Source organism: Cygnus olor, chromosome 5 (genome assembly GCF_009769625.2).
Source record: "Cygnus olor isolate bCygOlo1 chromosome 5, bCygOlo1.pri.v2, whole genome shotgun sequence".
Lineage (NCBI taxonomy): Eukaryota > Metazoa > Chordata > Aves > Anseriformes > Anatidae > Cygnus > Cygnus olor.
This window is the reverse complement of record NC_049173.1, coordinates 55,302,768-55,327,250: the sequence shown is the minus strand read 5'-3', so window position 1 is coordinate 55,327,250 and position 24,483 is coordinate 55,302,768. Positions and strand designations below refer to the sequence as shown.

The 24,483-nt window shown below is 37.0% G+C and overlaps 1 protein-coding gene across 2 annotated transcripts in view; it reads right to left on the bottom strand.

Annotated features, from left to right (window-relative positions):
• The window catches only part of PRMT3 (protein arginine methyltransferase 3), a 57,889-nt gene that overhangs the window by 12,518 nt on the left and 20,888 nt on the right, over nt 1-24,483 (bottom strand). For both annotated transcript variants that reach the window (XM_040558697.1, XM_040558698.1), the window contains exons 10-12: nt 17,412-17,490; nt 11,873-12,060; nt 9,042-9,128 (exon numbers count right to left, since the gene is read on the bottom strand). In XM_040558697.1, the coding sequence (XP_040414631.1) occupies nt 9,042-9,128; nt 11,873-12,060; nt 17,412-17,490 (354 nt within the window). The remainder of the gene's footprint in view (nt 1-9,041; nt 9,129-11,872; nt 12,061-17,411; nt 17,491-24,483) is intronic.

Sequence of the window (24,483 nt, the reverse complement as noted above, 5' to 3'; positions counted from 1 at the left end):
AGTTCCAGGAATTAGTCTTTTCTACATTGATCCATTCAATTCTTTTTGTTAAGTTCTAAAATAGATCTACTCCCTTTACTGAAGCAATTGTTGAGCCAGAAATTAAAAACAAAACAAAACAATATTCTAACAAAAATAATTCCCCAAGATCCTAAGGGTAAGTTCTAGCAAACAGCTTCAGACATTCCTCAAAACTCCTCAGTTTTAAGATCTGACATCTCTTGACTGAAAGCACGGATCCCTTTCCCAATACACTGCCTCCAGAACGTTAAAACCTGACAGAAAACAAACAAAAACGAGCCAACAAAAAACAAAGTCCCACCTTTTTGGTGAGCTATGAAAACCAGCAAAGACCCTAGTCATGTATAGCTAAATAGTAATTCTACGCTTTAAGTTAAAAACAGAGGAGAAGAGTCTATACAGTATTTAAAAACTAACTTTAAGACCAGATATTGCAATTTAGAAATCTAAGGAGTTGAGTTTGTTGGTGTTTTTTTCCAACTGTTTTCACAACTCTTTGGATGCCAATAAGAAGCATATCTCGGGGTTTCAAACTGCAGATAAGATTAAGAAAGTTAAACAAAACGCTGTTCACACAAACCTTAAGTGTCTGAATATCTTAAGTTAAACAGATTTTCTTCAGTTTATGTAATCAGAGCTTCAGTACATTTTTCATATATTAAAACCTAGCTAACAAGTGCTGTAAATTGTTTAGGTTTTTACTAAGATTTTTGTTGAGACTACGAAGCCATTGATCTAGGAAGCACATTATTTACCACTACAAAACAAGGCTTAGCATAAACCAAAACACAAGTTAAGGGGTCAAGTCTACCCCAAAGCCTCCCAGTATCTCCAGCCTACATTTTCTACCCTCCTCCTTTAGTCCTCTTGATTTCACATGGAAGATTTCATCTGCTAGGTTGCATGAGTTCCCCTGCCAGTAACACAGCACTTTAAGAAGAGCTATGAAAACCTAAAATCTCTGACAGTATTACAGAAGCCCATTTTAATACTCCCAAATGCTTTAAAAAGCCCAAACACAACAAAAAAAAAACACCATCCAAACAAAACCACCACCACCACATCCTCAAGTTACATTTAAGCTTTGCACCACTACAGTGATGTTCTTGTATTCCACGCTAATATCTTGTAAAAAAGTGAAGTAGATGTAGTTAATGCTTTCTGTGATTTGGTCTACAATCCTGTATATTTGAAAACAGAATCTCAAAAATTTAAAGACCTCCACAAATCAACAAGTTGAAGTAACTGATGATGCAAAGCTAGGTATTGATTACTGTCTTTTTAGAAGTAGATATCTTCTCTTACGTCTCAACTTTTTTTTTCATTAAAAACTTATGCTGAGATGCACAATGTGTATTCCACTTCTAAGTATGTTTCACTGAAATAATTCTGTAAAATTGAAGTTAGAAGCATTTTCCATTCATTTCACTTTAGAGCACAACAAACGAGTGTGCAGTAGCCACAACAGTGAATCACAAGCTTCTATTAAACATGCAGTATTACAAATTAAGACAATGCCAGCCAGTGCTTACAGACTGAAGGAAGAATAAGTCCTCCTGTTTTGTTGTAAAATGTAACTTGCATCTACGCAGCAAAATGTAAGGGGAAAAAAGTCATTTACAAGTGACAGACACACAACCATCTCACAGAAACAAGCATATTACAGTGGAATAAAGGGCTGGCCAGATTTTTATTTAGGGTGTCATCTTGGTGGTTTTTTTTTTGTTTGTTTTTTATAGGAAGTCAACCTAAAGAAAAGCAAAGCAGCTACTAGTGTCTTTAAGTTCTAGGTGACATTTTCTAACTACTGCCTTGGTTTCCTTTGTTTTTAAGCATAACAATAAACAGTTATTTCTTACATGGCAGATGGAAGATTTTCTTCATCTTTTCACTCTACCTTTGACAACTTATTTACAAGTTCAGCAATGATCAACCATCAGTAATATATGCCTTCTCTGGAAGAATCTCTTAAGTACCAGTCTCTTGAATACCATGAAAGAGGAAAACAAAAATAATGACTTATAAACTGGTAATTAATCCCTGAAACTCCAGCCTAGCGTCTAGCCCCAGTCTAGGCTCAAATGATATTAATTATTGGGAAACATTGCAGAAATGTTATTTTTCCTGTTCTCAAATCAATTGCCAGGAGGAAAGCAGAGCTGTGACGACAAAAACCCTAACCCCAGAACTAACTGCCTACACTTACTTTGCAGGGAACTAAGAAGACTAAATAAAGAGCTAAAGAAATAATTAAGAATCTATCTGCATTACTGAGACTGCCAATCAGCATCCTACCAAGGTGAGCAAGAGTTCACTCAGCAACTTACAATCAAGTATTCCTGAAATCATCACAGCAGCCACTAACATCTACCCAATTTTGACAAAGAGTTCACATAAAATAGCTTAATGTATTCACCCATCATAGAGGTTTTCTAAGGTGTTCATGCAAGCATACAAAGAACTGTAAATGAAGCACTTCCTCCCAATGTGACTCATTTTTTCCACAAACTCTCCTTGCCTTCAAGGTAATTTCATCTTGAACCTATTTTCATTTATTCATGTAACACGTACAAAATATTTGAATCATAAAAAGCTTTAACAGCTGTAAAAGATGAATATTAGTACATATTCTTTATTTATACTCTTCGACTTATAGCCTTAGCTGGAATGGGAAGAAGAGACTAAATTTATCAAATTAATTCAAATATATCTGAATACTAAGGCTTTTTCTGCAGAAAATGGCTGTCTGTTCTATACGGCTTTTTAACAGGATAAAACAAATGACAGTGCTTGACTCCTTATTAGAGCTCATAAAGGCAACCTTACCAATTCACTTAGGAACAAGGAAATTAAAAATTATCATCATCACTATCACCTACAGTGAGTAATTTATCATTCTTGCTCTTCACTAGTATCATGTTCCAACAGTGAGTGGCTACAACAAATACAATTAGACAGCTGGCCACAGAAGCGGGAGATAATATGCTTTTGATGGAGTTTATCCAAGCACGGAGATGGAATGTTTGTAACCCATGCGGCAGAGTTGCTGTGTTTTTATCACAGGGGGGAAAAAATGAAAAACCCTCGCTACTAAAAAATTAACAATTTGGGGTTTTAGAAAGAATTAAGAATCCAGACACAACTGTGGAGGAGGCTACAAGATAACTGAACAGCTCCAAAGGCCAAATCCTGCTTCATAACATGATATGGTAGTCTTTCCTTTAAACAGAAACCATGCATTAAAGGTGTGTTTTGCAGCAGTACCCTAAGCCAGATTTCCAACTGCTATCTAAAAAATTTTGTTTGTCACCTAAGACTGATATGCTAGTAGTTACTTTTGGCTCCCAAGTGCAAGACTGGACATTAAAGAATGAAACTGTCTAAAATATAAGACAACTTTAGCATACATTTTCCGTAGTCAAAATAATTTTCTCCAGAGTCAACTTAATTCCCTTTCTCTTCCTGAAGGTTTTAATATATCAGTCACGTCCTCTGGTTCATTATCCTTCTTTCATCCCCTTCCTCCCTCCCACTTTTTATACGCATCCTCTGCTCTTTGACAAGATCTCCCGGGAGCAATGAAGAGAGACTGCCATTTTCCTCCCAAGGGATATTGTCATTCAGCTAGGAAAGATCAACCTTGATGGACTCACAGGGGAAACACTTGCAAACAAAAGAGAAAGTTTGTCAATTGATTTCTGCACTGAGGGTAATCACCATTATATTTTATCTCAAAAGCTCACACAGTGATCAACTTAGAATACAATTAATGGAATATTTTCCTAGCAGCATCTACTAACTGATATTAGCCAGATGTCTCATTAAAATCAGCAGTGACAAACCCTAGTTCTTTACCAGGAAAACGCACTTCTGCTAGCTAATTTAATTTATTTTTGGCCATTATCTTCGTAAGACTGAAATCAAGTCAACCTGCACTAAAAGTGCCTCGAATCAATTTAATATAATGATTCTAAGCAGTCGCTTCATGCTTCGAAGATCTTCCATCTTTGAAAACTAAAATAACGATAAAGAAGCTTAATACATTTAAGATACTACTGAGATAGTACTAATACCTCTAAGATACTACTAAGAAGGTACTATTAAGTAGTAAACTGTAGGAAGGGAAAAAAAGAAAAATTAACAGGAAAAATACTTGCTCCAAGAAAAACCTTGACTTCTCCCCACCCCAGAGTAACTTCTGAAATCCTCAAGATCACACACAAGGTCACTGTCAGACTTAAATAATTTTTTTCACTCAATCTTTCCATATTTCTCAGGATAATATGGATTTCTTTCCTTGAAGACTCATCAAATTGCTTGAACACCTAGAAGAAAAGCTATTTAGAACATTAAACTTTTTTAGAGGGTATGGCTTGAACAAATACATCTCAGGATCACTTGTGATACATTTAGGATGCACATATAGAGATGTTAGGCTGATTTGTTTTAAGTGTGATTTAATACTCTACTAGATAAATATTTATGTTCTCTCATATGTACACCAACTCTGACAGTAATTCAAAATCCTTTACAGATGGAAGGACAGACAACTCAGATACGTTTCTATTAGGAAGTAATACTAAGCAACAAACCACAGGAAGAAAAAATAAAAATTAGCATATTTTTTTCCTCTCTGAAAAGAACCTTGACTGTGGTCCTTCCAGCCAAAGAACAGAAAAAAACTCTGTTCCTAACTGTCCCCAAAGCAACATGGAACAGCTTTCCCTCAGCCTTTACAAAACCCATCCAGATGCTATAACTGGAACAGTTCACAACAACAGGAATTAAGTATGGGGGAAATAAAGAGGTCAATTTCTCTGTCAAGACTGAAAATAAACAAGCACAATTTCAAATACTATCTGCTAAAGGGGATAAAAAACAAGACCAAGGAGAAACTAAGGTCAGACTTTGGAGGTATTGAGCATCTTACCACTGAAATTAGGGCAGCCTCTCCTCCTTGAGGGGTCCTGCTGTTGTTCCAAGACATAATCAAAGCTAATGTGCTAATTAGTTGCTAAAAAGACTGCTTTGTTGCTTTGATTCCTGTCAGCTTTTACTACTTAATGTCCTGTTACCACAGAAATGAAAACAGGTTGATGGGAGGAAGCAACAGATTGCCGGCCAAAAGTTCAACTTTTCAATGATTAACTTTGTATCACATAGTGCAACTGGCTGAGGCCACAAGTCCTTGCTAAATTAATTATCATCAGCGCTATGCTTCTGCTAAAACAAGTTCAACAGTAGCAACAACGCCGTCCAAGCTGTCAATACATCTCCATGGAAGAACATCTATTGTATACTCCTCTGCACCCACATAGTACCTTGGAAGGAAGCAGCACACAAACCCACTCCCCAAAACTCAAACAACAGTGTGAACTAGTAGCTGATCTGCAACTGGATCCATCAAATTGCTAATATATCACAGATCACAGTGTAACTAAGTCTTTCGGTTGATTTTCATTTGTTGTTTTTTTTTTTTTTTGTTTGTTTCTTAAACAGTCAGACCAGTTTAAGAGCAGTCCAAGTTTTGACAATAACAGTGGTATGAATTTAGCTTTCCTGTTGATTGCAGCACTTGGAAAAGGACAATTAAATCTGTTTTCACACCTACATGACAGAAAAAGGGCCAAGAAAAAGCTCCTTTGAAATCAATTTTAGGTTGTGAACTAAAACAAAATAAAAACACACAAGCATACAAGGATTTGTTTTCCAACTGCTATTTTGGGTGAAATATTTTCTTTGTAACTATTTTCAAATGTTAATACCTAAACATGCAAAAAAAATTCACAAAACAGAGCAGACAAGTACAAAAAGCTAGAATTGTGGGAAATGTGTTTGTTTTCTTGTGTAGAAAAACAAAAAACAAAACAAAAAGCCAGTAGAACAAAAAACAGATGCAAACAAGAAAAGCGTCAAATGTTATTTTCAAAGGACAAATTGCAATCCTAAAACATCTCCTCAAAATTCTCAATATAAATAATGGACTTTCATTGTTCATTTGCTGCAAGGTTAGGCAGCCTGATGTGATGGATGAACTGTCAACTCACAACTAAACTTGTACAATCCATCATAGAAAGAGAAGAAATTTCACTCAAAGTGTCAATAAACCTAAATGATGAAGTGCAAAATACTTTACAGAGTTCTGGTCATTTTTTAGAACCTGCATTCACTGCAACATTTCAGAAACATAGTTCTCTCCCTACTCCCCACACCTTCACCCTTCAAGTTGTAAAATGCAGGTGTGCATTTTGATTTATGTCAGTGATACCATAATCAGGAGCATAGAATTGAAATTATATTTTTGTAAAGGTCTAGTGCTAGGGTAAATGATTTTTACTAAATAAGCTATTTTACTCTATGCAAACATCAAATATCACCAAGATTTTGTAATGATTTCCATTTACTAATCACTTATTCAAAAGTGGCCAAATTAAGATAACTAGTCCAGGGCTCCAGTAGACTTTAGTCTGAAATCAAAGCTGACCATGCCGAGGCAACTAGACTTATTTTGTAAATCTATGACTAACTAAAAAACAGTAAAACTCTGTGTAATTCTCTAAATTTTTCACCGTAATTCAAAAAGGGAAACATATTATACATACATAATTGACTATGAAGCTCCAAGATGTTTCCAGGAGCTATTTTTTTCAGTCTGCCTTCCACTACCCTATTTGTATGTCTTGCCAATTCAATCATATGGTTTGTACTAAAAGTAAACAAGTCTCTGTGGTTGTGTGTGTATGTATATATATATACATATATAAAATCTATCAGTCTATCTTGCTTCTTAATTGACCAAGACTTGAATGGATTTAAAAAGAAGGGTTTCTCTCAATATTTTAGAACTGACAAACACATACTGGCAAATTGCCAATCCTCCACTATACCTGAGACTCCAACTTCTCCTAGTATTCCTAGTTAACAGAACAACAAGATAATTGGTACAAGCTGAGTTTCCAGACACGTTAGATTTTACCTTTGTTAACCTCAAATAATTGTTTTTTCCTCCTCTTTATTCAATTTTTTATACCTCTTTCAAACCTTGTCTTCATTCTCAACCCCTCTGATATCACAGAAAGTTGATGCAAGCTGCTTAATAATCTCTTGAATTTGAGAGCTATCAATAAAAACAGAACTCATTTTTTTGGGATAAATCATTTCTTTACCAAAGTTGTAGGTATCAAGTGGGAGATGAGCTTGACTGTCTTTGAACTGCAAAATTTTATTTGCACTGCCGCATATGGATTCTCCAATGTTTCTTTACACTTCACGCTAAGTAACATGTTTTGACCCTATTCCTTTGTTTTCTCAAGTAACCAGTGAATTGAACTTTTTTATCCTAAGTGAAGCTGTTTCCTTGGATCACAGAAACAAAAGTAGTATAGATATAATGTACATATGTAAGAAGTTGGAGACTTTCATAGGCTGGACTGAGAAACATGACAGTTCCAGCTGCGATATTTGTATAAATTTAGGCATGTAACCAATCTTTCAAAATGTGATGGAAAATTCCAGTTCTCATCTTTTCTCTTATTCATAAAAATTCATTGTCTTTGTGATACCTGAATGTTTGGTTTCGTGAATTAGTTCAGAACTGTTCTTCCTCTAATAGTCCAGCAATTGGGAAAGCAGATACTTCTGCAGTCTCACAAGCTTCACATTTAGAGAATTCACTGGAATGTTCACCCTTTTCTACGCTTATATTCTTTTCATTAAAACTTCTTTAGAGGAAAAAAAAAAACCCACCCTTCTACGTGATTCTTTCCTTCGCAACTCCAGTAAACAATGCAATCTGTGCATCAAAACTAAGTCAAATTCCTAAGGTATCCCCACATAGGTACCTAACTACACATTTCTAACTATTTTAACTATAATTATTATGGTTGGAATATGTAAACACATTCAAAATATCTTTACTTCAGAAGTCACTCACACTCAAATGTTTATTTTACGAGCTTTGCGTTTGAATATCTTCCTTGACTTCAAAACCAGAACAATACACACAATAAAAATCACATGGGCACTTGCGGAAAGAAAGACAGAACACTTTCAACTAATCCAAAAATGAGTATTTCTCTGTTCTCTCATTAGTAACTGATACTCAATGACCAAGAAAAAAAGCAGCAAAATGAACACGTTTATGTAAATTCATACTGAACAATGTAGGTGCAACTTGAGAGTATTTCGAACATGCCCTGGTACCGTGATTTTACTTCATTCTAAAGCTCAGACTGAAAACATTTTTCCCCCTTTCTTTTCATATTGACTAGTGTTTCATAGACAAATAATATTCAATTCGGTAAGATCAGTCTCCCATTTGTTGGAGTGTCTTCACTCAATTTAATGCAGCATAGCCTGTAATATCAAGATGAATAAGCTCATATCTCCTGTTATTAGAATAACCCCTTCAATGAAATTCCACAGCCTTTCTAGAACTAGTGTTCTTTTGAATGTAAGTCATTAATTTACATACAGCAAATAAATATATTAACTTAAATACAAAACATATGACAGACGCAATAAAAACTCTATCACCCAGATGTTTGTTCCCCTTCAGTGTTTGCACGTGAAGATTAGGAACTTCCCTGTGTGAGAAACTGTGTTTGTCATATGAGCTGCTATGTGTTTACTGCAAGAACTGTAGTTTATCTGTCTCCCATCTATTTTTATTCAACTCAGAAAAGCTCTTCGGAGAACACTGACTGTAACATTCTTCAGCACAATGGTAACAACCTGTCTGAACAGAAATCTTGTGTTTCCAAAAATGGGCTAGAGAACAACAACAACAACAAAAAAAACAATGCTAAGACCCATTATCCTTCCCTTCTTCATCTTACCTGTACCTGTATATCATACCACCACTATAGGAGTTTAACATTTACCTCTCATTAGAGAGAGGGCTCATTTCACACTTCTGTAAAGTTGAAGTGAAAGTTTCAAGCCAAGGACTGATGATAAATACACTGTCTGTTAGCTCAATGTGATACTGACCATGCATAAAGAAATAAAATTTGTCTTACTGTGCACTTCGTGCTCATTGTAATCGTTAGGGTGAATTCCGAAGAGAATTCTAAATCTGAAGTGGATGCAGTATTACAGTTGATACGCTGTTGAAAGGAAAAAAACAATACATCAGTAACAGTGCTTATAAGAAATTAACACGTCTCTTTGGATGACCTTTACGTGTTTTTCAGTTGCTCCATAAAAAGACAACTTTTACAGACCAATACTTATACAGCTCTTTAAAATGCCAAGAGGAGACTTAAAAACAGCCTAATCATATATGCACACTGACCAAATACATAAAATCGCTCTTCCTCAATGTCAACATAAACAGATACCAACTAGCAGCTGTTTGGAACTAGGCATGGTAGCTCACTCTGTTCAAGGAAGTTGCTCTTAGGTAACTTTCTTGATGACAGCTCCCTGTAGTTGACATTCACGAGCATTCACAGGCATACATACACATATCCTCAACAACAATTAGTTTATATGGCCACAATTTCTCAAGTCGCTTCTGTTGAGGAAGCACTCTTAGCGTTCTTTGAGACCTCTTCCCACCCTTTACCTTCACCGGTTCTACTCCTTGTTCCTGTAGCCACACAGTAGACTACAGTATGAAACTGATCTGGGTTAGAAGACAACTTTTTTATTATTTTATTTGTGAGATTAGTTTTGTATTGATCACCAAATAATTGAGGTCAAAAAGAATCTCTGGAAATCTCTTCATCCAAGCACTTAATCAAAGTCACATCCACTACAGCAGGTTGCTCCAGCTCACGTTCAGATGGCTTCTGAGCATCTTCAAGGACGAACATCCACAACCTATCTGGGCAACATGTGCCAGTGTTCCGTTGTCCTCACAGTAAGGTAAGTTTCCTTATGTTTAAGTGGAACTGCATCCCTGCATGACAGACACAGCTCCAGTCATTTCACTAGCTTTGCAGTCCTTCATCAGACTCCCTCCAGTACATCCAGCTCGCTCAGGCGCCAGGAAGCCCAGCACCGGGCACTGCACTCCACCAGTGAGCTCCCTGGAACTGACGAGAAGACAAAGCTCATCCCCCTTGACCTGCTGGCAGCAGTCCTCCTAGTGCAGCCCACGGGGCTGTCTGGCTGCCTTTACTGTGAGGGCGCATTGCTGGCTCACGGTCAGCTTGGTCTTAACCAGGGCCCACAGCCACCTTTATGCAAAGCTGCTTTCCAGCCAGTAGGTCCCCAGCCTGTACTGGTGTGGAGGGGTTATTCCTCCCCAGGTGTGGAGTTTTCACAGCCCTTGGATGAACTGCAGAGGACTCTCTTTGACCCATTTCTCCAGCCTACGGGGGTCCCACCAAACAGCAGCACAACCACTGGGGGGGTATCAGCATATGAATTGTGAGTGTGACACAACAGATGAGAAAGAGCACAGGGTGCAGAAAACTGCTTCTTTGTTTTCACTTATCACAAAACAATGGCATCCAGTACATATAAAAACCGACAGATCAAGCTGCAACCTCCATTTCAACGTTTTTTTTTTTTAAAGACATATGTATCAATTTTTGAAAGTTAAAATCCTCAGTCTTCAGTTCATGAAAATTCTATCACACTAGCCCTGTATGAAATACTTTAGTTTGCCTACTTACCTACAATGCTTTATCCAAGAATGTCATATTTTGTTGACATTAAATCTTACATACAATATTAGTCAGTATTTCTTGATGCTGCCTCAGCTTTCTCCAGGGACTATCTTTCTTCCTGAAAACTTACATTATTAACTATTCAAAACAAGCAGCAGCTAGTACGAACAAGTACACTAAAATATCGTTGGTAATCATCATATGATAAATCGGAACATTTTTAAATTTTCCCTCAAAAATACAATCTATTTGTTATGTGGAATGGCTATTGATTAAAACAATTTACCTGTAATGCCGCTGTTGCTCAACTCATTAATTTTACTACTTTCTACTGTAATTCCAGCCAATGAGCTCATACATAGCCTTTAGTTTACTTTAAAAACCATGATTGTTACTGAGAACAAATGAGTATAAAACCATTACGTACAGAAGTTATTAGAAATGCTATACAATGACAAATTTCAATGAGCCCATACTGTGCTGGTCAGCGACTGCTCATAATTATACAGACTTAAGAAGGGACATTTTTAAAATGACAGCAGCTTGTAGGCTGCACTGGGCAAATTTAACTATAGTTATTATCAACTTCCTGGGCTAGGATGCGTTGTTTTCTTGTCTAATAAACTGAAGTAGCTCAACTTTTCCACCCAGTTGTTCATTTAGAGCACATTGTATGTTCTTCATTTAGCATGCCAAGCTTGACCCATTTGCAAGAGGTTTTCAAACTTCATTTCCACTTGAGTCATAACAAAGTGCTATAAATACAGGTGTATGCAGGTGAGAAGTACCTCTGTCTCACCTATAGCACAAGCAAACCTCTCAGCTAACTACAGCTTCACTTTCTCTATCTCAACACTACTGTTTCGTGTGCATAAATTCACTAACATTCCCTATAATTACAGGTCTACAAAGTATATTTCAACAGCTGTGTTGATCATTCTATCCTCTCCTTGCATACAAAGAGAGCAGATATGTGTAAACCTGAAGTCACACAAGTTGTTAGAGGTGTCCTCAAGACAAAAATATGTCAAGCCCCTTAACGTGTATTACACTGACTAAAGAGGGAGTCTAGCGAATAAGCCGAGACAGTAAAACGTAAGGCATCCATAATGACTATCATCTATGAATAAGGAATACTTAGAGGAAAAAAAAAAAGATGCACACAAGAACAAATAATAGAAGGAAACTTCTGATGTGACTACTGAACTATTAAGAAGGATCTGGTATGGTACCTTAATAACAGTGGCTGTAGATATAAGCGTATATGGATCCAGCACCTCCACAACAGCTTCTGGAATTACAGCCTTCTTCATGCAGGACATGTCAAAGCCATATACATCTTCCCAGAAGAGCAGCTTGTCTGCATGTTTATTCATATCCCCTACAGCTACTAGACTAATAGTGCAAATATCGGGATAAACTGTAGCAACAAAACACAGATTAGAGAAAATTGATTTTTAGACACGCAAAAAAATTTTGCATTTTTTCTTTTTAAATGATTAACATCTTAAAAACACGTAAAAGAACTTTTTCAGTTGTTAGATAAGACACTTTTCCTGCTGCTTTCTTTTCTGGCATCACCTTTTCCACAGAAGAGACTAGACACTAAAATTCAATTTTGCCACGCTACTCTGCTAACAGTATTAACCGTTCATGAGAACATTTCCTTTTAGTTGAATCCCACTGCCAGGACATGACTGGAAATTTCATGTTTGATGAAAGTTTTTTGGAACATCCTATTCTGGTTTCTACACAGAGACTGCCCTGAAACATACTTAATAACTACTAGGCAGATGGATACCCAGAGGAAAGTTCAGGTCAGGGCTCTGAAGTAACAAGTAATCTCTGCCAAAAGACCTTATTTCCAGAACAGAGCAAATATTTTCACTTGGGTATTTTATTTCTGTTTCCTGTCATTATTTGGCTGTTACGTGCCTTAGAACCTAAACATGATTTCTGGGTACTGAGAAAGAACACTCTTCTTTTATTTGCACCCGAACAACATGGAAGCAATCTAACACACAGAAGACAACTTCCTAAAACTGTGTGGAAGAATTGAAGAGGATGACAGCTCTCCTTCTTACATTGTCTTCACATTTGAGCTCTCTCCTTGCAAGGATATTTTCAGAACACTTATTCGAAATAGTAGCACAAGGCTGATGTTTTCCTTCTCAACATCTTCCTACAGGAAAGCTAGCCAATCTCTTTCCACTACTGATTGGCGAAGACACACAGAACAGCTGCCTTGAATATGGCTGTCTACAGCACTATCAACTATTAAGAGAAGCTCAACTTAAAGCTTCTATTTAACTAGGCTTCTTTCCAAAAAGAAATTTCCACTTTCTATTAGAGCTTTAAAGCCTTCCAAGTCACACAAGTTGAATTCTTGATCTGGCTTCAGAGCAGAATGCTTACTATTAAGCACCTTATTTTTACTTTATTTTCTTACTGATACATCAATGTGGCAGTGTTAGCGAAACTGAAGCTAAGTTTCTCTCTTCTTCCAAAAAATCTGGTGAAGTGTAAAATTAATTTTGTCTTCAGCTCTGTTTGAAATTGTAGTTTATCAAAACTAATGCGGATAAAGCGTTGGTATAGCGTTGGTCAGAAAGGTACTATTTTTTGCCTTGTAAAATAGCAAAGATAGAAGTAGAAAACTGGTATTAGACCTGTTATATAGTGAGACTATGTCTATCCTAAAGGAAATTATCTTATACACATTATAAAGGCAAGTCTTCTCTAAAGAAGCTATTCTTTTCCATGTGAAGAGATTAAAGCAAGCAACCACCTCTACAGCTGGAATGACTAGATCATGCAAAATATGAGCGCACACTGCCATTTTTCTCACATTCTGTTTAAGCCAGAATACTAAATAAATACCAGCTAGCTTAAACTGGAATCCCATTGGTAAACTACCATCTCCACTTTGCAGATGAGAACTGAAAGCAGAAGGTTTTTCCAGGAACAGCCTACAATTAACTCAGCAGTGAAAAAGTAATTTGATGAGAATCAAAACAGGGAGGCATTCAACTATCTTGTTTGAAACAGATCAGTTGATTCCAGCACACCTGACAGCTGTCACATGCACAGAAATCTGGCGGTAGGAGTATTTGCAAGTAGTTTCTGGAGCTAGTGATAAAGGTTTTGCAATTCTCAAAGCCCTCATTTACTGTTTACTGATATGAGAACTGCGTTATATTAGGCTTTACCTCGGTGTTGCAAACCTCCAAAAGCCACCACTAACGTCATCCCAAAGACAGCATGGGACAGACAACAACAGCAAGTGACTACAGGATGCAAGGGCGGTAGCAAGAGGATACAAAAGGATACAAAAAGATCTGATGTCTCTAGTTACAGAACATTATTACAGAAATGAGATAGCAAGCTACAGGTAGCAAAACTGCAAACAAAAACAGCAAAAAAATATTTGTTTTATAACATTCCTTTCTTTGACTAGCTTGACTGTCTGGCACATTGTGTTAACAGGAAAAAGTTTACTACATCTATCAAGCATGAAATATTTGAGTGGGACCGTAATCCCTTCTTGTTCAATCACTTTACCCACACAGCCAATCCTTCAATTATGAGCATAACTTCTGTTTGATTATACTAAGTGTTTAAAAACAAGCAAAATGGCAAAAACTAATGCCCAAATTTTATCTTCATTTTTATTCTATCAACAGCAATAAAAAAGCAAACTAAGCCCGGTTAGACTTCAGAAAAATAAATCTGAGTTCCACAAACAAGGCACAGGTATGAGATTACAGTCACGTATCCACTTCTAAATTTACAAACCCAACCATTGTTCAGAAGCTTACACTACATTGAAGTTTGACTGGAAATCTAAACAGGTTATTTAAGTATCAGACTAAATCTTCTAAAAGCAGCAGAGTTTTGTCAATGTTTAAAATCACCTGCCTAAAAACTGCATTTTCCATTTCAACCAAAAATCCTTGTTTCTCCAAAAAAACTCTGCTTTTCCTGCAACCTTATAACATTTGCCTGTGCAATCCTGACAGATTTGTCTTTTTTTTTTCCTGATTAAGGCTATAATCTAATAATTATTCTTTCTCACAGGTGAAACAACTAAAATGCTGACTGGACAAAAGCACATGCTCCCTCAGATTCATTGTTTTGACATCTGTGTCCTTCTCGACTGAGTGCCCTCAAGTCATCTGTCACTAGTAGCAGCTCACGTGGTAGACAGAATATGAGGGGAAATCCTTTAGCCCTTAGCAATGCCTCACAAACTTCACGACACTGAAGGGTAAGGCAGTAGTCCTCTGGATATGCAGAAGGAATTCCAAGTGAACACCACCATGTTTTTGACTCAAACAAGTTAACAGTATTACATTTTGAATGACAACTTCCTTACGTACGTCACCCCCTCACCAATGTGTGCTACGCTCAAGTATATGGAAAAATATACACCCAAGCAAGTAACAGCTGTAAAGAACAAGCAGATGGGTCCTGGACAGCAAGAATTTTGTGTTCCCAAACAATGCTATTGTATACTGTACACATTACCCTAGACAGTTTGACATAATACACTTCAGTATGCCAATAGGCTTAACTGAAGTGGCCACAACATGACTGACTGCACACAAATCTGGAAATTTGGATTCTATTCCTGCTTCAGTCACTGGAAGATCTGGCCAAATCACAGCTGCTCCTATCGCTGTTCTCAGCTTTCAAACAGCCCCAATAAATAATGATCTTGGGCTCAATAGTATTACGTGGCTTGAGACAGAATTAAGCTTTACGGCAGGTTCAGGAGTTTCTCTCTTACGACTTCACCTCAGAACGAGCTCTTCATTTCAGCTCATCCCTGTTTGGATGTGCCCACAGTTCTGCTATTCATCCACACTGCATAGTAGCAGTCTTGCTGATTGCTGAGCAATTTTGGCACAAAGCTCGGGCACAGCCATTTACCTGCTATGCAAACCGGCAGAGGAGAATAACAGGAAGCATCTGAAGGAAAAAGCGTCCTATTTAAAACCTGGCTGCACCAATCAGTGACTCTGTAATTCAGTATGCCTTGGGAAGAGTGAACTAAGAACCTGAGATCCTTCTCAGACCACAAAGGTTAAGTGCACTGCAGAGCCAGCACACCTTCTCTCTCAAAGAAAACTTGCGGAGGCTCGAGCCGCTAGTAAACACACCACCAATACAGGAAGATGCTAGACAACAAGATGCTGTCAAAGTTTCTGCAGAGGTCAGAAACGTCTGGCCCTTTTCAGAAAGCTTTGGAAGCACTAGCTAAACAGGAAATGATTCCTTAAAATTTTAGTAATTACATTGTGATGTAAAATGACTAGCATATATTTATACAGAACACACCCAACTGCGTTCCAGATATGGCTGCAGTGTTCTACAATACTGAAAAAAAGCTCCTCTTCTGCTATGCTGTTCAAGAGGCTTCTAAATCTTTTAATACATGAACAGTAAATCTCTTCCTTGTATATTCAGGTTTGCGATCAGATGTTGAACAATTGCATAAAAAAGCCTTTTTTCTGCTGCACTCTAGCATACAAAAGCTCAGTGCAATCAAAGTGAAGCACTGCAGCAAGCGCAGTTACATAGTCATTAATTCAATCATTAAGTCAGTGTAGTGAAACTAACTATGTGCATGGTTAGCACAAAAGGGGGGAAAAAACAGACCGATGACTACGATTGAAAAGGTCAATATGAAATACAATACTGACAAAGGAATTAACTGAAAGGAATAATGCATATGCAGAGCTTGTGCAGAAAGCTGCATCACATGAGTAATAAATACTCACAGGCATTTAAACCCTGCTTAAGATGATTCTAGCTAATTACTTAAAAAGGACAAAAGAACTCTACTTCAAAATAAATTTTTTCTTCTGTCCCTGCCCCAACCTCCAACCACAAAGAAAAAGATATATTCCTAATGGGAATGAATATCCTAAACTGAAACAAAGCAATTCCATTAGTTATTTCATGTGGCTTCTTATGCTTGAAACTATATGTCCTCCTCACACATCATCTGCCATCCTGGAATGCACCCTATTCCCTTTCCCTCTAATTCATCTGAAAACAGATTAAAATTATGAACTTTTCATCTTACATATAAGTTGTAGCTTACTCAAACAGTACTATATCTTACCCAATAAAATTGTATTCCTCTGTTTCTAGTTTTGCAGAAACCGGTATTTATAGGAAAGAAAATGAATGCAAGCTTTTCTGATACCTGCTATTTAGCCTCATAGATTTTGAGAGTCCAACACCGTAATTTAAGACATTTTTTCTAAACCTTATTTGTCCAGATAGGCTACATTGATTATTTTTCAACTCAAAGGATCTGGGAAAAATACAGACAGCATTCCAGTCTTAACTTTAAGTACTACAGCTTGAGGTTACCATCCAACTCCTGTGATTAACAAAATAATATTTTTCAACACAGAAGTTAACTCTTGAAATGAAGTTTATTAACTTGCTACTGTCCCCCATCTCCCTCCCTCCTGTGTAGAGGTGTGGGAAGAAGTAGGGAGGAAAAATTTAGACTGTGCTTAAGAATAAATAACCCCCTTCTATTCTTAAAAACACCATTAACTTGAGACCTTGATACCCCAGCTAATATTCTTCTACTACCCATACAGTAAATTAATGCCTCGAAGCTCGTACTAATGGTAACATTTTTCATTTAGACTGGCAACTTTCTCATCCATGCATAGCTTATTCCAAGTCTCTGAGTTCATTTAGCTTTCCCCCAGAGCTAAATTTATTAAAAGAATTACGCGCACCAACCTGAGCCTCCCTCTGCCAGGTACTTGTCCTTTGCATAGATGACAGAATCCAGCATAGACTCAAAGAGAAGGAAATAACCCTGTTCACAGAAGAGGGAAAGAATTTAGAATTCATTACACTTCTTACATAGCATATTTAATCAATATACAGACTGACTTTATCAATACAGTTTAAGAGCTTTACATGCCCATACCCCTTAGTAAGAGTCAGCACCTGGTGAGTTTCTCAACACCAGCATGGTCGCTTCAGAGTTTAATTACATAAACATCACCTTTAATTCCCACGCTACAAAAATCTTAACATCTACTAAATTCATAAACTGTAGGCAATGAATATCCAACAATTACCTGACTCCCATAACATCCAAAGAAATCAAATTTACCTTAAACCCAAGAGAAAAGCTCTATGCATCGATTTTGTAGTCACAACTCTGAAGTGCCATATAAAAAAATTAAAAAAGAAAATCCCTTTCCCCTTGGCATTACATACAACATTACATACAATTAGCCTTTTAAATTAAACCTTCAGTTTCAACTCTTCAAATTAAAGTCCAAATTTCTAAGAGATATATGGCCATTTGTTTATCAATGGATTTACTATTTTACGTTCTTCCTATCTTGCAAGGTTGAGTATGATCCTTACTCCTGCTGAATACTCTCAACACGTTTCATCCACATTCTTAGGACGTCAAATCACTTAATGACAAATCATACCAACATACATTTCATTTTTTCACTTTATGTCCAAATTCTCATTTGGCTTAAAACACTGCTTCGCCATGGGGTTTGATTTATGCACCGATAGCCAGTAAGAAAGAACAAAAAAGATAACTGCAAGTCCAGACTCTGGACTTGCAGCCCTACAAGCCCAGTTAGCTGTAATCAAACAAAGCAAAGCTACAAAGACTTCTTTCATCATCTTTCCTACAATTCTGTATTTGGAATTGTGATTTGTTTAGTTGCTGTTGTTTTTCATTTCATCAAGCTACCCTACTGAAGGTAAGACAGCACTGCATGTGAACTGCATTGTTAAGATACCAAGTTTGCTTCAAGTTTACGTCATCTTCTACCTTAATCGTCTAATGTTCCTAAATTTAAAAAATGCAGCAAGTTCATGATTGCTCTCATAAACGTCCCCATCCACATTGCAGCCTTCAGAACTAAAAAACAAACAAAACCAGAGAATGAGAAACCTGAAGCAGAATGCATTTGTGTTGATGACGACAACACGAACGTCCTCTTCTTATCCTATTTCTTCTGGTAAGAGGACAGTGCTCTACTGCATACTTTTCTTCCAAATGCTGCCTGTTCTGCCACTTTCCTGCTTAACTTTTATAAAACTCTTAGAATAAGTTCCAGAACAAACACTACTGCTTTGTGAGCAATACGATTTTTATAAGCTTAGCAAAATGGCTGAAAAGGCCAGGAGCTCCTACGGCATCAGACAGACAGTATTTTACGCCTCCAGCAAGCCAAAAGCACAGGCTGTAAACACTTTTTTAATTCTTATTCTTACAGTTTTACAATAGGATATGTTTGATTCATAGAAATTCTTTTAAGATGTTTTTAACTGAAAATGTGACCTCCAGGATACATCCTAAGATTAGTTAGCAGCAACAGTCAGTGAGTTAGAAAGCAACATCTTTACGGATCAATTCCTTGCTTATTTCTTCCTGACTAGAATTACTGTTATCTAAAATGCCTGCCAACCAAGCCTAAGGAGTGCAGCTGAAGACACACCTTTTAACAAGAAATCCAGTGAAATTCTCACCGTCCTTTCCCTGACCCTTCCATTTTAGCAGTGCTGTTGCCCCCCCATCCCCAATTCAACTTCGCATTCCTGCAAGTTACGTAAACCATCGCTGGTACTGAAGTCATTTATTACTTATACCAAAGCGTTTTGCTCTGTGTGCTGTGCTCATCTGCAGTGTAATTTAGAATGCAATTTCACAGGCTGCTGCCTCACCTGTAAGGGTGCCATCTGGAAAGAGAATTATACCTGACGTTTTGTCCCCGTGATGCTGTGGGGCAGCACTCTTGCTTCCACCCCAAAAAACGTTCAGGGGTTTTTTCTTCTTCAATGTGTATTAGCATCCTCAAAATTAAATGATTGCAAAGAGATCTCTAGAATATTAATAATTTCATCCCGCTAGTAGCTAAATACACCTAAAAACATCTCATGTCCCTTTTATCCATATTTTGTGTTTTGCAACAGGATTATAAAACGCTCACAGAACTTGGACAGTTTAATACCCTGTACTGTTAAATTTTCTTAATTATTCAAACAGACTACACCACTCTGAAGTTTTTTCATTTTAATTCAAAACTAGGTAAAATATTTTGCAAATAGATCAAAATATAAGTATGGGAAGTTTTTTTTTTTTTTTTTTAACAAGACCGCTTCAGTATTCGTTATATTCTTCATGGAGAAAAATGAGATTAAACTATTTAAAAGCATTAAGACACGAGAACAATATATAATTTCAAATAAGTATACCTGGTTGTGTGGAAAGCACCCAAAGAAAAATACTATGCCTAAAAAAAAAAATACCTCAGTTTAGGACCATCTCCTCCTGTACATTTCCCTTATCCATTCCTATCAAATACATTATTTCAACTCATTTTTGCTGTTCATATTTTCTGCTTGTTGGTGAAATCAATATAAATGAAAGATTCTTTTCAAGAAGTGGTATTAGCATGCTTACAATTGCAAAAATCGTTACAATTTTTAGTACAGCAGAAAAAAACATGCAATGAAAAAACTGAGAAGCGATGTTTACCTACTTGAAGAAGTGGTGCTTTTTCTCCTCTTATCAAAGAGATTTTGTTATTTTTTGTAACACAACTGAACCTGGTCTGGTAGTCAGATTCATTAAGGCCCAAAACTGAATGTTTAATGAGATAAAAGGCATCTATCAAACCACTGCCTCATCAAGTGGATTTTTTTTTTTTAAACCCTGTCAGTATAAAATGTGCATTTTCTTCTTAAATCAAATTTTTACCTACAAGGTTTCCATTGGACTGCAAAGTAAAACAAGTTACAGAATACCTAAAACAGTAGTTAACAGATTCTACTTTCTAACATAAAGTGCTGTCTCACATCAATAGATAAACAAAACCCATGGGGCCTGCTTGATTTTGTGAAAAATCACTTTTTACTTAACACAACCCCACAAAATAAATAAAATAAAACATTGCATGTTTAAATGAGAAGCAGCAGCTACATGTGAACTCTTCTGCATGGTCTGCTGCAGCACCATTTCCCTCACACTAAGTGAGCCTTCATGCTGATCTCTAATGTATGCTCTAACTCAAAACAACAACAACAACAACAAAAAAAACAAAACAAAACACATTGCTGTCAGAGCAAGCCCACACATTGCAAAACCACAGCTTGACTCTTATTATGTACACCCCATTTTGCCCTTAACCAAAAGCAAGATGAGCAAGAACACCAAAAGGGAAGATGTCAAGAGTGGACAAATGACACCCATTATTAAGAGGGCAGACAAAAAGGAAATACAATTCCTTTAATAAAAAATTTCACTGTAGAGAAATGAAAGCACTGTGCTACTTAGTATGCTCCTTTGCATAAAAGAGTTTTTACATGGAATTTTAAATTATATTTTTACTGTGATATGGGAACTGGATGTTTTCACTAAATGATCCCTCAAATATTAACAGAAACAATACAGAATATCAAGACAACAGAAATACTACTAAGTGTTAGAAAAGCACCACCACTGTATATTCATCATCAAAATGGAAGAAAGCAGAGAACAGATTACTTCCAGTACTTCAGACACACTTACTTCCTAGTACTTCTCCCAAGATTTGGAATACCTCGCATTCAAGACCCATCATGATATCATTCCAAAATCACCAAAATTAAGCAAGCAACGAAGTAAATGAATGTGTGATATCAGCTACCTGAACAACACAAGCATCAGATTCTATTCGTGGCTTCTATTAAGAATCCATCTCTTTCCTAGTTTTTCCTTCAGTAAGGCTATATTATATTAAATTCAGTATCATAAAGCATTACATAAGGCAGCCATTTATGAGAATGCAGTATGTTCTAACACTGTATTTGAGACAACCAGCTCGGACAATTGTCCCTCACAGTTGAAAAAAAGAAGTCAAGAAACGCAGTTATTTTTCAAGGGAACAAAACTCTCAACCTCTAGCTTCGTACTCTTAGCTACAGAAACAGAACTTGAAGCATAATGACAAAAAAAATGTACATGGATGCAGCTCAAGAACACCGCAGAAAAACATTATATTTTCTGGTTTTCTGCGCCTTTCCTTTTAATAACCAGCCTACACAGTTATCACATGTGGAGTAACCCAGCTACATTTGTATGGTTAGCAAATCTCATTCTATCAAACATTCAATTTAAGCAAAAACTAAACTTCAGCACTTTTCCACAGCAGCTCCCATTTCAAACTTATATGCTGTGTGTAAAATTAATTCCAGTAAAACTTCATTGCTTGCTAAAAATCCGGACCTCTTGAGAGCAGGCATATATGGGATCCTGACTGAGAGCAACGGTGTGCACGATTCTTGGTAACCTAAATGCTTTCCCTCTACCTGCATACAAATGGCACCGCATTCAAGTCAAAATTCTAAACTTCCAGTGAAATTTAGTCATTTGCCAAACATTTTCAGATCGAGTTACTAACTGACCATGTTTTTGTATACCTCTGAGCTCCAAGCAGGATGACGCATCAGAAGCTTGCAGCCTGGTACAGATTATCAGACCATCCTGTACAGGGAAACTTCTATAAGCAAGGCCGGTGGTCAGCTCGGGTATAAAATTCACCCATTCTTACATTCTAACAACCCATCTTCAACAACCAGAAAACCTTCATCTTACAGAATCAGTGCGGTTAGCAGAACAGGCTATTACTTGTCCGTTTGTGTCTTCCTCAAGACTGTGTGGTTCATTAGTAGAGATGGGTCTTTGGTCCACCTGTTCTCTCCTGTGCTCCAGGCCTGCAGCCCTTTAAGTGCTCGTGTCAGGCTGCATACTCAGCCAATGTTCTGCTAAAAGGCATTCACAGCAGTCCTCAGAGTGAAAGCATCTAAACAGATGGATTTATTTATCTGGGTATCCAGTAATCCAAGAGGTCCTCAATCTCCACCAATCTGCCTTTCAGAAACCAACAGAACAGCTCTGAGCTCACCACACTGCCTTTCCAAATTGTTTCCATGCTGGTTTTAGTAGAATGCAATTACACAGACGCCCTGCTTATGGTCTGATTTTAAAGATGTCTAACACACATACTTCAAATGTCACAAACAATTAATTTACTCTTTACATCAGAAGCAAGATCACTGTTCCCTGTCTGCTAATTTCTTTCCTAGACCTAAAAAAAAAGAAAATAAAAGCCACTGAAGAGACAGTTGCTCATAATTCAGCCTCTAAACCCGGAACATGACCAAAACGTATCCAGATCAATTTTACAACTGAAACACATTATTTTGGAAGACAAGTATAGATGTGAAATATAGTTTGGCTTCATATACATCTGATATACACACCTATACACCCACACACCTATCCACAGTGTCATACACTTAAGGTGTTTGTCCCATTTTGGCATATTTTAAGGCAACAAATTGAAAGATTAACCAAGTAGGAATATCAGTCTGCAGAATCCACAGATCACTTACACAAGCAGAATGATCATCAGCCACTACAATGGAAACGTTCATAAAGCAACCCCGCACGTTTTACAATACACTCTTTCGCTGTGCCATCTTTCTCAGAAAGCCTGTTCTAGAAACATGCCAGGGTGATGTAGCATCTTTTCCTCTCTCCAGCCTCCATTCTAATGCTTCATGCTTGTTCATAATTTTCTTATGCTCCACGCGTGGCTCTAAAATGCCTACAGGGTACTCATCTTTAACGCTGGTCTGTACCAAGCAAAACATAACAATGGCTACACAAGAGAATTTGGTACTTTCTAGCATATGAGCAGTTTGCTTTCTAAGCAGAACAGCAACCTTCCATATTTTAGTTACCAAGAAAAAATGTTGTTCCCATTGGAGGTTTCCTGCTAGTCTATACAAGTGCTCCAAATAAAGAATTGAGAGCTGACATATATTGAGCTCCTTTTTGTTCCACACTGCGCATTTACAACATTTTCAAGCTAGTGGTCTGTTTCTAAGCACTTACATTCTTACTTTAACAAAAAAGATTTCACACTGGTCACTACCATGTAGAGAAGGAAAACAAAAAAGCAAATTCACACACTTGTGAAAATGCACAACATGAGGAAGATAGACAAAGAGGAATCTTCATTTGCATCTGGGAAACCTAATGCTCCTTTCCGGACAGTGTTGGAACAGTCTGCGTGCTGTCCAGTTATCAATCTTATTTTCACAGCATTGTCCTCTTTATCTCTGTATTGCAGCAACCTATAAAAATGCTAACATCCCTAAACATTTAGAATACCTCATTAAATGAAATGCACATGTCTATATAATTATAATATTTAAAGGTAAATTAGCACCGAAATGGGAAAAACAGAACATTCAGTACGTCATTTCTTACATGAGGTGCTTTTCTAAGTCCTCTATTTCACCTTAGAAGCACTAATTTACAACAGGACTTAGGTTCTTAAGTGGCCAAGTGACTTTCAGAATACAAATCCTGCGCTCTAGAACAAGCAGTCTGATTTTGGGAGGATTATTCTCGGTGCACATATTAGGCAAGTGATCAGAAGTTTCCCTGAAAAAGGAATTACATTTCAAGTGAAGTCATATACTGTCACAGATCACCGATGATAACGTACCAGCTTTAATCCACTAGAACCAAATGCTTAAGTCTCCCTTGAAACTAGTGACCTCAACACTAGATGAAGCTCATGCTTCTGGTAACATTCTTTACAAGGCTGTAGAAAAAAAAATCTGTTGATTGCCAGCACACTGAAATATTTAATATTTTAAAAAGATAATTACTTTCACCTTTACCTGGAAATTAATTAGAAGTAAAAAGAAGTAACTTCACATACAAGCTTTCACTACTGATCTTAAAAGCAAGCTTTTCTGTCCTTTAACTTCAAGT